This window comes from Heterodontus francisci, chromosome 12 (genome assembly GCF_036365525.1).
Source record: "Heterodontus francisci isolate sHetFra1 chromosome 12, sHetFra1.hap1, whole genome shotgun sequence".
Classification (NCBI taxonomy): domain Eukaryota; kingdom Metazoa; phylum Chordata; class Chondrichthyes; order Heterodontiformes; family Heterodontidae; genus Heterodontus; species Heterodontus francisci.
In genome coordinates, this window is record NC_090382.1 from 27,161,059 (window position 1) to 27,172,961 (window position 11,903).

General features: G+C 43.6%; 1 protein-coding gene across 1 annotated transcript; it reads right to left on the minus strand.

The window, feature by feature from the left end:
* Window positions 1-5,806: 5,806 nt before the first annotated feature.
* On the minus strand, window positions 5,807-8,826 carry LOC137375555 (forkhead box protein I1-ema-like). Its single transcript, XM_068042902.1, has 2 exons — window positions 8,227-8,826; window positions 5,807-7,413 (listed from the first exon to the last, which is right to left on the minus strand). Exons 1-2 carry the CDS (start codon window positions 8,789-8,791, stop codon window positions 6,890-6,892), a joined length of 1,089 nt encoding a protein of 362 aa, XP_067899003.1. The 5' UTR covers window positions 8,792-8,826; the 3' UTR covers window positions 5,807-6,889.
* Window positions 8,827-11,903: the final 3,077 nt, after the last annotated feature.

The window sequence follows — 11,903 nt, forward strand, 5'->3', positions numbered from 1 at the left end:
TAATTTGCCCTCAACTCCATGGGCTTCTACCTTAGTTAAACAGTCTGTTATGTGGGACTTTATCAAATGCCTTCTGGAAGTCCATATAAATAACATCCATAGACTCTCCCGTGTCCACTACCTTAGTCACCTCTTCAAAAAGTTCAATGAAATTTGTCAGGCATGACCTTCCCGTTATGAATCCATGCTGGCTATCCCTGATTAACTGAAAATTTTCTAGGTTTTCAGTCACCCTATCCTTGATTATAGACTCCAGCAACTTGCTCATCACAGATGTGAGGTTAACTGGTCTGTAATTTCCTTGGTTCCCCCTTCTTAAAAAGTGCAGTGACATGTGCAACTTTCCAATCCAGCAGGACCACTCCTGAATCTAGGGAACTCTGAAAGACTATAGTTAGGGCATCTACAATGTGGTTCCCTATTTCCTTTAACACCCTCGGATGGAAACTGGCAGGTCCTGGGGATTTCTCACTCTTTAGTTCCATTAATTTCTTTGTTACTGATGATTTACTTACATTAATTGTCATAGAGTCAAAGTCATAGAGAGATACAGCACTGAAACAGGCCCTTCGGCCCACTGAGTCTGTGCTGACCATCAACCACCCATTTATACTAATCCTACATCAATCCCATGTTCTCTACCACATCCCCTCAATTCTCCTACCACCTACCTACGCTAGGGGCAATTTACAATGGCTAATTTACCTATCAACCTGCAAGTCTTTGGTGGTGGGAGGAAACCGGAGCACCCGGCAGAAACCCACACAGTCACAGGGAGAACTTGGAAGTTCCACACATGCAGTACCCAGAACTGAACCCAGGTTGCTGGAGCTGTGAGGCTGCAGTGCTAACAACTGCGCAACTCTAATTGTATCAAGTCCCTGTCCCCTATCGGCTATTAATTTTTTCAGGACTTCTGGCAAGTTGTCCTCCTTTTCAACTGTAAATACTGAGGTAAAGTAATTGTTCAACATGTCTGCCATTTCCCCATTATCAATGACTATATCTCCAGTTTCAGCTTTTAGTGGACCGACAGTGCTCTTGACCACCTGCTTTCCCTTTATGTAACGATAAAATTTCTTCTTATTGATTTTGATATCCCTTGCAAGTTTCCTTTCATAATCTCTTTTAGTATCTCTTATAAGCTGCTTTGTGACCCTTTGCTGGTCTTTGTATCGATCCCATTCGGCCGGATCTGTGCTGCGTTTTGCATTTTTGTAAGCCATTTCTTTTTGTTTTATGCTATCCCTAATCTCCTTAGTTGTCCATGGCTGTTTTTTCTGTGAAGTGGAGCTTTTTCCTCTCAAGGGTATATACTCGCTCTGTATTTCGTTAAATGTTTCTTTAAATATTCTCCACTGTTCTTTAGTCGTTTGACCCATTAACAGATCTACCCAGTTTACCGTGGACAGTCTCTGTCTCATCCCGATAAAGTCAGCCTTACCCAAGTCTAAAATTCTAGTCGCTGATTCGTGCTTTTCACTTTCAAATGCTACCTTGAATTCAATCATGTTGTGATCACTATTTGATAAATGTTCACGCACTGTTAGGCTACTAATTACACATAACTAAATCTAATAACAAGCGCATGGGTAAGGCTTTCACTGCTATGTCCAGACTGGCCAAGAGAGTGTGGGAAAATGGCGCACTGACACGGAACACAAAAGTCTGAGTGTATCAGGCCTGTGTCCTCAGTACCTTGCTCTATGGCAGCGAGGCCTGGACAACGTATGCCAGCCAAGAGCGACGTCTCAATTCATTCCATCTTCGCTGCCTCCGGAGAATACTTGGCATCAGGTGGCAGGACCGTATCTCCAACACAGAAGTCCTCGAGGCGGCCAACATCCCCAGCTTGTACACACTACTGAGTCAGCGGCGCTTGAGATGGCAGGATCCCCAAAGACACATTGTGCAGCGAGCTCGCCACTGGTATCAGACCCACCGGCCGTCCACGTCTCCACTTTAAAGACGTCTGCAATCGCGACATGAAATTCTGTGACATTGATCACAAGTCGTGGGAGTCAGTTGCCAGCGTTCGCCAGAGCTGGCGGGCAGCCATAAAGACAGGACTAAAATGTGGCAAGTCGAAGAGACTTAGTAGTTGGCAGGAAAAAAGACAGAAGCGCAAGGGGAGAGCCAACTGTGCAACAGCCCCGACAAACAAATTTCTCTGCAGCACCTGTGGAAGAGCCTGTCACTCTAGAATTGGCCTTTATAGCCACTCCAGGCGCTGCTTCACAAACCACTGACCACCTCCAGGCACGTATCCATTGTCTCTCGAGATAAGGAGACCCAAAAGAAATCTAATATTGCCTGTCCCCCTGTTACATCTAGCACATATTGCTGTAGGAAACTATCCTGGACACATTCCAGAAATTCACTACCTTTCTGACAGGTGCTAGTCTGCCTCTCCCAATCTGTGTGTAAATTAAAATCCCCCATTAATACTACTCTGCCTTTGTTACACACTTGCCTAATTTGTGCATTTCTACAATCTAACACCTCAGAACTGCTACCAGAAGGTTTATACACAGCACCCATTACAGTTTTAGATCCTTTTCTGTTCCTCAATTCCACCCATAAGTCTTGAACTAGGGTTGATCCCCCGGTTTGATAGTAATGGTAGACTGGGGAATATGCCGGGCCATGAGGTTACAGATTGTGGTTGAATACAATTCTGCTCCTACTGATGGCCCACAGCGCCTCATGGATGCCCAGTTTTGAGTTGCTAGATCTGTTCGAAATCTGTCCCATTTAGCACGGTGGTAGCACCACACAACATAATTGAGGGTATTCTCAACGTGAAGACAGGGCTTTGTCTCCACAAGGACTGTGCGGTGGTCACTCCTACCAGTACTGTCATGGACAGATGCATCTGCAACAGGCAGATCGGCGAGGACGAGGTCAGGTAGGTTTTTCCCTCTTGCTGGCTCCTTCACCTCCTGCTGCAGTCCTAGTCTGGCAGATATGTCCTTTAGGACTGGGTTAGCTTGGTCAGTAATGGTGCTACTGAGCCATTCTTGGTGATGGACATTGAAGTCTCCCACAAAAGTACATGCTGTGCCCTTGCCACCCTCAGTGCTTCTTCCAAGTGGTGTTCTACATGGAGATGCACTGAGTTGGGGGGGTGTGTGGTGTGGGGTGTGGGGGTGCAGTAGGTGATAATCAACAGGAGGTTTCCTTGCCCATGTTTGACCTGATGCCGTGAGACTTCATGGGATCTGGAATCAATGTTGAGGACTCCCAGGACAACTCCCTCCCAACTGTATACCACTATGCCGCCATCTCTAGTAGGTCCATCCTTTCGGTGCAACAGCACATAGCCAGGGATGGTGATGGAACATTGTCTGTAAGGTATGATTCCATGAGTATGACTATGTCAGGCTGCTGCTTGACTAGTCTGTGGGACAGCTCTCCCAATTTTGGCACAAGCCCCCAGATGTTAGTAAGGAAGACTTTGCAGGGTTGACAGAGCTAGGTGTGCCATTGTCATTTCTGGTGCTTAGGTCGATGCTGGGCGATCCGTCCTGTTTCATTCCTTTTAGACTTTTCTCCAGCGGTTTGGTGCAACTAATTGGCTTGCTCAGCCATTTCAGAGGGCACTTTTTTAAAATTTATTTTTATTTTAGAGATACAGCACTGAAACAGGCCCTTCGGCCCACCGAGTCTGGTCCGACCAACAACCACCCATTTATACTAACCATACAGTAATCCCATAATCCCTACCACCTACCTACACTAGGGGCAATTTACAATGGCCAATTTACCTATCAACCTGCAAGTCTTTGGCTGTGGGAGGAAACCGGAGCACCCGGCGAAAACCCACGCGATCACAGGGAGAACTTGCAAACTCCACACAGACAGTACCCACAACTGAACCCAGGTCCCTGGAGCCGTGAGGCTGCAGTGCTAACCACTGCACCACTGTGCCGCCCTACAAAGTGATCCCCAATCTACATTTGACTTGTTGATGCAGAGGAGACGACATCCTGAGCAGCAAATACAGCATCCATCGTATTTTGCTTTTCTGTTAGCACACTACAGTTGGCCTCAGTACCCCAAGGGCTGGTAAAGCGAAATTTAACTTGGATTCTTCCTTCTAATTGTTGCTGCCACTTTAATTCTTCACCTCACTTCCAGTCTGATCTCTCTGTCCTTGGCCTCCTGCACTGTTCTAATGAAGCTCAACATAAGCTCGAGGAAAAGCACCTCATCTTTCTACACAGCACTTTACAGCATCCTGATTGAATATCAACTTTATACCTTAACCACTGCTCTTATTTACTCTCCGATGGCAAAAACTGGGAATGGATGGCTACAGCAAAGCCATTGGGAGTGGAGGAGGTGCGGGCTGGTGCTTGTGATGGAGACAAAAATAAAGGTGATTCTTAAAGAGCATTGATTCATATAAGGCATTTTTAAAATTGAATTTAATACTTCTTGACCAAAAATAGTCCTCCCCATTCATTTTCTTTTTACAAAACTTTCCAACCTTTAGTTTTTTTTCCACTATTGCTTAGTGACTCGGTGAGGCAAAGGCTATTCTTTCATATCCAAGATCTGTGTTTAAATGTACCCTGATATATGGGATTAAAATGTTAATTTTCTGCTGGCTGTAAGTATCTTACTTTAAGTGAGTTTCAACAGTTCCCATCGAGTTCCTCATGGAGATGGTCACAGAATATAAAAGTGCCTAAAGTTCAACACACTGGCATTTTAATACTGAACAAGATTAGCTGATCTAAGGAATAGAATAATTCATACTGGGGCTAATGTAGGAGCAGAGTTGAGTGAACTTTACATTGCTTACAACTATCTGGGAGTGTTCAGTCTTTCAGATGAGACATTAAACTGAGGCTCTGTCTGCCCTTTCGGGTGGTTGTAAAAAATACCATGACACTACTTCAAAGAAGAGCGGGGGAGTTATCACTGGTGTCCTGGCCAATATTTATCCTTCAATCAACGTCACAAAAACAGAGCATCTGGTCATTATCATGTTGCTGATTGTGACAGCTTGTTCTATGCAAATTGACTGCCTCCCTTCCTACATTGCAACAGTGACTACACTTCAAAAAGTATTTCATTGGTCGTAAAGTGCTTTGGAACGTCCGGCGGCCACGGATGCATTGCAAAAATCCAAGTGCTACTTCTTTCTTTCATCAATGGAACAATTTAGAGGGAGCTTTACTCAGTATCTACCTTGTTTTTTCTTGATGGGGACAGTGTAGAGGGAGCTTTACTCTGTATCTAACCCCATTTTTTTTTCATCTTTTTTTTCTTTTCCAGCTGCTCTCACAGGCCCTGTACCTTGTCCTGAGATACTCTACGCTATATCTACATTTGCTCTGTATCTAACCCCGTGCTCCACCTGCCCTGGGAGTGTTTGATGGGGACAGTGTAGAGGGAGCTTTACTCTGTATTGAACCCTCGCTGTACCTGACCTGGGAGTGTTTGATGGTACAGTGTAGAGGGAGTTTAATCCTGTATCTCACTGTACAGTAATTGATTTGAAAGTGCTTGATCCTGACACTGGGTGCCTGAAGCAAAGTGTGTTCCATTCACAACACCAACACCACTCTGTCTGATGTGCAAATATTGACAAGAAAAATGTTTTTAAAATTTCGGAATGTAATTTCCTCCAATCACAGTAACAAGATTGAGGAAAGAAACCAACTCCTTTATAAAATATTTTATTGTAAATGATTTCCCTTTCTCCTTTGAGGTAATATTTTACAAAGCATAAAAATGAATGTAAGAAAATGTACAAATTACAAACCACAATCAGACACAATAACAAATTTGCTCAAAATAGTGGACAATTAATTGAAATTTGTAAGAACCAGATGCCATATTACAGCACACAAATTTAACATGCTTCAGAAAGCCTAAAACACTCAATAGAATATTATATGGTCTATAATCCTCCCATTTAAATAACTGTACTGAGATTAATAATGTCAGGATTGAAATGTATACATAAAATTATTTATATTTTTGGATCTTTACCAATTTTCTTCTCTCCTCCCCTGAACACCCGTATTACATTACTATAGGTGTTTGCCGCCCTTCTCATTCATTGCAAACCTGCAGAGTGAATGTTGTCAGGCTAGTCAACCGTGAAGATCATTACAGCAAAGCCTGTTCTTGGTCCTTACCCAATGCCCGCACACTTTCCAACAGGTGGTTTCTGGATAGCGATTGAAAGCGGAAGGCTGAGTTTTACCCTTGCATTGCTCAGGGCACTGAGGCCAATTAAAGAGGATTCTTGAATGTGCCATATTTTTACTAAAAATAGTACTCTCTCTGGCCATCCCTATATATTTGTGGCTTACAGAGGAGCCCAACACCTTCAAGAGCTCTTCCTTCTCCAAGGCCCAATGTGAGTCAGCCTTGTTGGGATTGGTTCAGCAAATGTTCAATTAAAGTGGTGCCTGAACTCTGCCCCAAGGACCATAGGGGGTCCTTCATTCCTGGGCAATATATCCCTCGAACACAGTCCCACCTGTGCTTCTGTTTCTCTGTCACTGATTTGCCTTGTTGGAATTTTATGGGTCTGGAGGTTTGAGAAGCTTCTGTTGCTTCATTGAATCAGAATACCAAGATCTGTTAAGATCAGCAATTTGGGATTAATGCAAATTAATGGGAATCTGGATTCAAACTTTATATAGGGCCCTGAGACTCCATGGTACACACGTATGTGCCCTAAGATTCAAGACACTTGGTTTAAGTTGTACTAATGTCCTTTTATCCCTATTGCAGAGTTTAAAATACTGGAATACAATACCCATGGAATGTTTTCTCATAAATAAACTACATAGCATCAAATTGAATTTTTTTTGTTGTAATTATTTAATTTTTACATTGATCCTTCATTCAACGAATCTTCCCTTTACACCTCTGTCCCTTCCCTGGAGTACAGCAGACTGTTTGCATTGATGCTGTTGTAGAAGTGATTGTTGAACTGGTTTAGCACTGAAGAATAGCCATAACGATTTGATGCTCCTGGATCAGACCACTCCGACCCAGACTGGCCCAAGATGTTACTGGAAGGTGAGTATGAGCTAAACCCCATCATATTCTGTCCCATCCTCTGAGAGGTGTCATTGACCAGTCCAAGAGAGGTTTGCCTCCCTCCTGCCGGATTGTTGTAGGTTGACATACTGGATATGAAGTTGCTGAGGCAGGGAGCAGAGATGGGGGGAGGAGATTTCTTTTCTGGAGACGTCCTGGTGGAGGAGTTGTCCAGGATTCCTGGACTTTGGGGTGCCTTGTGGCTGCTATCATCGGGTTTCTCAGTGCCAATATTGCCGGCGGCTGTACTGGGATCTGACTTCCTCTTCCTCTTGCGCCGGAAGTTTCCATTATCGAACATTTTTTCACAGTTTGGATCCAGGGTCCAGTAATTTCCTTTACCTGCAATATATGGGAGGGGGAAGAAAAGAAACATGTGAGATGTCACAAGACAGTGAAATGAGTCAGCTCATTGACAAGTGTGACAATCTACTCACAATTTGCCATTGGGAAAGTCTGCATGAGTTTTGAACACCTTTGAACATTCTCCTCACTCACATTCAATGAGCGACTCAATGCTATTTTACCCATACAGCTATGGTTAGTGTCCATCAGAACTTTTTTCTCTTAATCCCTTTCTGCCCATAGCCTCATCATGCTGAAATCAAGGTTTGTTATATTGTCTCCAGTTCCCATATGTGCTTTTCCAGGACCTCAAAACTGAAGAACTTCTTGTCTCCTTCAACCTTTTCTTTCCTCCTACATCCGACAGTCTACCAAAATCAAAGCTTAATGTTTTCTAACCGTTTGATTTAACCTTGTCTTCATGTCCTGCTCCCTGCAACCTTGTCATTGCTGTGCACTGTGAATCTTGGCCCTTCAGCTAGGTCACTTAGTTAAAATAAAAATACAAGGTGAAGTCTGTCCAAGCTGAGGCTGCTGGTATTGGTGTGAAATTGTTGGGCGCGATGCAATTTTAAAGTATTGGTGACCAATTCAGTCATGTAGTCAGTAAATTTAGTCTCCTATTCTCTCCCAGGGTAGCACCATTCCTAGGATTTTAATCAATATTTCAACCCCTGCCTGTAAAATATGCAAAACAATGAACTCAGCTCATGTGATCAATGCTGTATGAATGAATCTATCAAGAATGTACATTTCAATTGTAGTTTAGAGAGAGACTTAAAACAATATTAAAATCAGAAGGTAACTTACCTGGATCATCCTCATCTCTGGGGACTTTCTTAAAACAGTCGTTGAGGGAAAGATTGTGCCTGATGGAATTCTGCCACCCAGCTTTGCTCTTGTTGTAAAAGGGAAAGTTGTCAGCCACATACTGATAGATTTGACTGAGGGTCAGTCTCTTATCTGGTGCCCCGTGAATTGCCATTGCAATCAGAGCTGAGTAGGAGTAGGGTGGTCTCACTAGTTTCAGAAGCTCTTCCTGGTTGGGGATGGAAAGCCACCCTAAGTCTGATCCTCCCAAACTGGAGCTGTTGGGGAGGAACTGTCTTGGCATCCCGTAGGACTGCGGGATGAAGGGGCTGCCATTGGATCCCGACAGGTATGACGAGGAGTTCATGGATGGCCCATTTAACCAGAGGTAGGGGTTGCTGGCTGAGCTGTAGTCCTCGATGTCATAGTTGGATGGCCTCTGTGCATTCTGCTGGTGGAAGAAGTTCTCACAGAAGATGTTCATCTCTGGTGGTTCTTGACCGATGCTGGGGAACTGAGGGCTGCATCGAGGGGGCGATTGTGTCTGCAGATCGAATGAGCTCATAATCTCTTCAGGCCAATGAGGGTTGAATCAACCAGTAGAATCTCTTGTGGCAAAGCAACTGTCAAAGCACTTGCACCTTGCACCTCATACTTATACACCTGCATTCTCAGGGGATCTATTACAAGCTCCACCCCTGGCTCACACTGATTGGTGCTGACATCACTGAGTCGAAATGTTGACGGTTCAGTTTCTCTTGTATGTTTGGTCAGTTTAACAAGCCGATGTGCTACTTAGAGTGGGAGTGGGGGTGGGGGTGTGGGGTGGGGGGGGGGGGGGGCGGTGGGAAGAAAAACTAGTGAGTTATTTACACTGTCAACATGGACACATTGCCCGAAGCACTCTGTAATTGAGAATTGCTCAGCACATTATTGTGCAAGGCTTAGTCAAACCCAATCCAAATAAAAGTCAAAAAGGAGAGAAAAGAGAGATCCACATGAAATACATTTGTTTTACCTGATTGTATTTATTTATATATAAAGAAAACTCTCGGTACCTCTCGGAGTTAGCAAAGTGGAGGTTGAATAAAATTCTGTCTCTTCCTTTTTTTCTCTATGATTAGCAAAGTGTTTTGCCTGGGGTAAGTGACAATAGATATTGCAGTGTAATATAGGACAGGTTTTCAAACAGAAAAATGAGGGAGCGAGCTGGATAAAGCAAGCACCAGAAACAGACTAGATAACTCTAACCCTAACAAAGGCAGGTATTAGCAGCCACTACAGACTTTATAATCCTAACCCTAATATTAACGCTAGTTATAACAACAGATTAGCACCAGCTACAAACTTTATAACCCTAGCCCTAATATTAACGCTAGTTATAACAACACATTAGCAGCAGCTACAGACTTTATAAGACCTATTTTTTTTAGTCCTGCTGGTTTACATTTTCCTGTTCTCCCTGCCCCTCTCCTATGAGAGCTGACCCTTGTGCCTCAGTGCCACCATCTCAGTCCATCCTCCTGCTACTTTTGTCCAAGTGGCTGTTCTATCCTTGTGAGCCCAGGCAGTGACTGTTGGTGGCTTATTCGACTGTTGTGGGGTGGGGGGTGGGTGCGGTGGTGGTGATGTGGTCATCGCGGCTGATTCCGGTTCCATACTGACACAACTGCTTCCACAGTTGGGATCCTTAAATAATGGTCAGCATTTGGCATTGCCGGCTGTTTCTTCCCTCCCCGGCTCTGGGGGATGTCTTTCATTGGGGATTAAAAGTCAGTACCTCAACATCATAAACTGTTTATAGTGATAAGGAAATAAAATTAATGAGAATAGAAATTTCAATCATACACAACCCCCACACACACGTTACTTGTTATGTTAAGGGGATGAGTGGCACATGATCGCACGGCAGTTGGAGATTATTAACGTCAGGATAGACATAATTAATTTTCATTGACGATTTTACCTCAAGCTTCAGACAGCTGCCTGTCCCCAGCACTGTACAGGAGCTGTTGAAGACTGCAATGTTTAGCCTCATTAGCTCTGCTCCTGGCAGTAAAATAGGTAAATAGAATTAAAGGGACGACTTGCCAAAAGGTTAAAAATTCGTCCCTCTCCTGCTGCAACAGTTAAGATATCACGGAAGGCTTTCTCATTCCCCATTGGCTCTTAGTTTCACTTAGCTTTGTTCTCTGAAGGTGCTGACTTGCTGTGTTGCAACTCCACACTATCTTACCCCATGCGTCATTGGTTATTGATAGATCACTGAAGGCTTTTGTGGTCAGTCCTGCTGCTGTCCACACCATGTCAGCCTATCCAAAGAAAAGAAAGACTTGCATTTCTATAGCACCTTTCACAATATTAAGCTGTCACAAAACACTTTACAGCCAATTAATTATTTTCTGAAGTGTTGTCATGTCAGAGACATGGCAGCCAATTTATGCACAGTAAGATCCCAAAAGCAGCAATTTCTATGTTTTAGAGATGTTGGTTGTGGGATAAATGTTGGTTAGGACACAGGGGAGAACTCCCCTGCTCTTCTTCAAAATAGTGACAAAGAATATTTTATGTACACCTGAGAGGACAGATGTCTCATCCAAAAGTATTTCTTTATATCAGTGAACCAGAGTCCAACCAGATTCTCTGTAATATGTTGCCCTCTAGTGGCCTTCTTCCACAACAGAATTATACCTTATCACTTGACATGGCTTAGAAATTCATCCTTTTAGGCAATTTAGCACCCCGAGTTTTGGTCTCCTAAGCCTGCAATATGGTGGGCAGGAAGACCATTCTCATCATATGCCATAAGAACGCTGCCCGCCATATGGCATAACCAAAAATATTAACGTGCAGTGCACATATGCGAATAAGGGGCCGAACTGTGAGGCTCCCACTTGCTTTGCAATATTGCACCCAGGAAAACCAAGCCAACATGCAGGTGATATTTATAGGCCACAACTAACAAAGTAAGATTTTAGAATATGCTTACAAAAGTTGCAAAGCATTTGCAGCACAGAAACTGGTCATTCAGTCCAACTGGTCAATGCTGGTGTTTATGCTCCACACAACCCTCATTCCATCCCTCATCATCTAGCCCCATCAACATATACTTATATTCCTTTCTCCCTTACGTGTTTATCTAGATGACACTTAAATGCATCTATGCTATTTCCTCAACTACTCCTGCTGTAGCTTGTTCCATGTTCAAACCAGTCTCTGGGTAAAGAAATTTCTCCTGAATCCAGAAGACATAGGAACATAGGGCTTAGGAGCAGGAGTAAACCATTCAGCCCTTCGGGCCTGCTCCACCATTCGATAAGATCATGGCTGATCTGGTTGTGGTCTCAACTCCACTCTCCTGTCTGCCCCCATAATCCTTTTAACTTCCTTATCTATCAAAAATCCATCTAACTGAGCCTTGAATGAATTCAATGACCCAGCTTCCACTGCTCTCTGGGGAAGAGAATTTCACAGGCTAATGACCCTCTGACAGAAAAAAAATTCTCCTCATCTCCGTCTTAAAAAGGAGACCTCTTATTCTTAAACTGTGTCCCTTAGTTCTAGTCTCCCCAACAAGAAGAAACAGCCTCTTGGTATCCACTCTATAAAGTTTCTTATTTGATTTGTTAGTGACTATCTTATATTTATGGCCCCAAGTTCTGCACTCACCCATAATT

Coding starts and splice junctions, on each gene's coding strand:
- LOC137375555 (XM_068042902.1), bottom strand. CDS start 8,791: ATGAGCTCATTCGATCTGCAGACACAATCGCCCCCTCGATGCAGCCCT. Junction 7,414..8,226: donor CAGAGATGAGGATGATCCAG/GTAAGTTACCTT, acceptor CATATATTGCAG/GTAAAGGAAATTACTGGACC.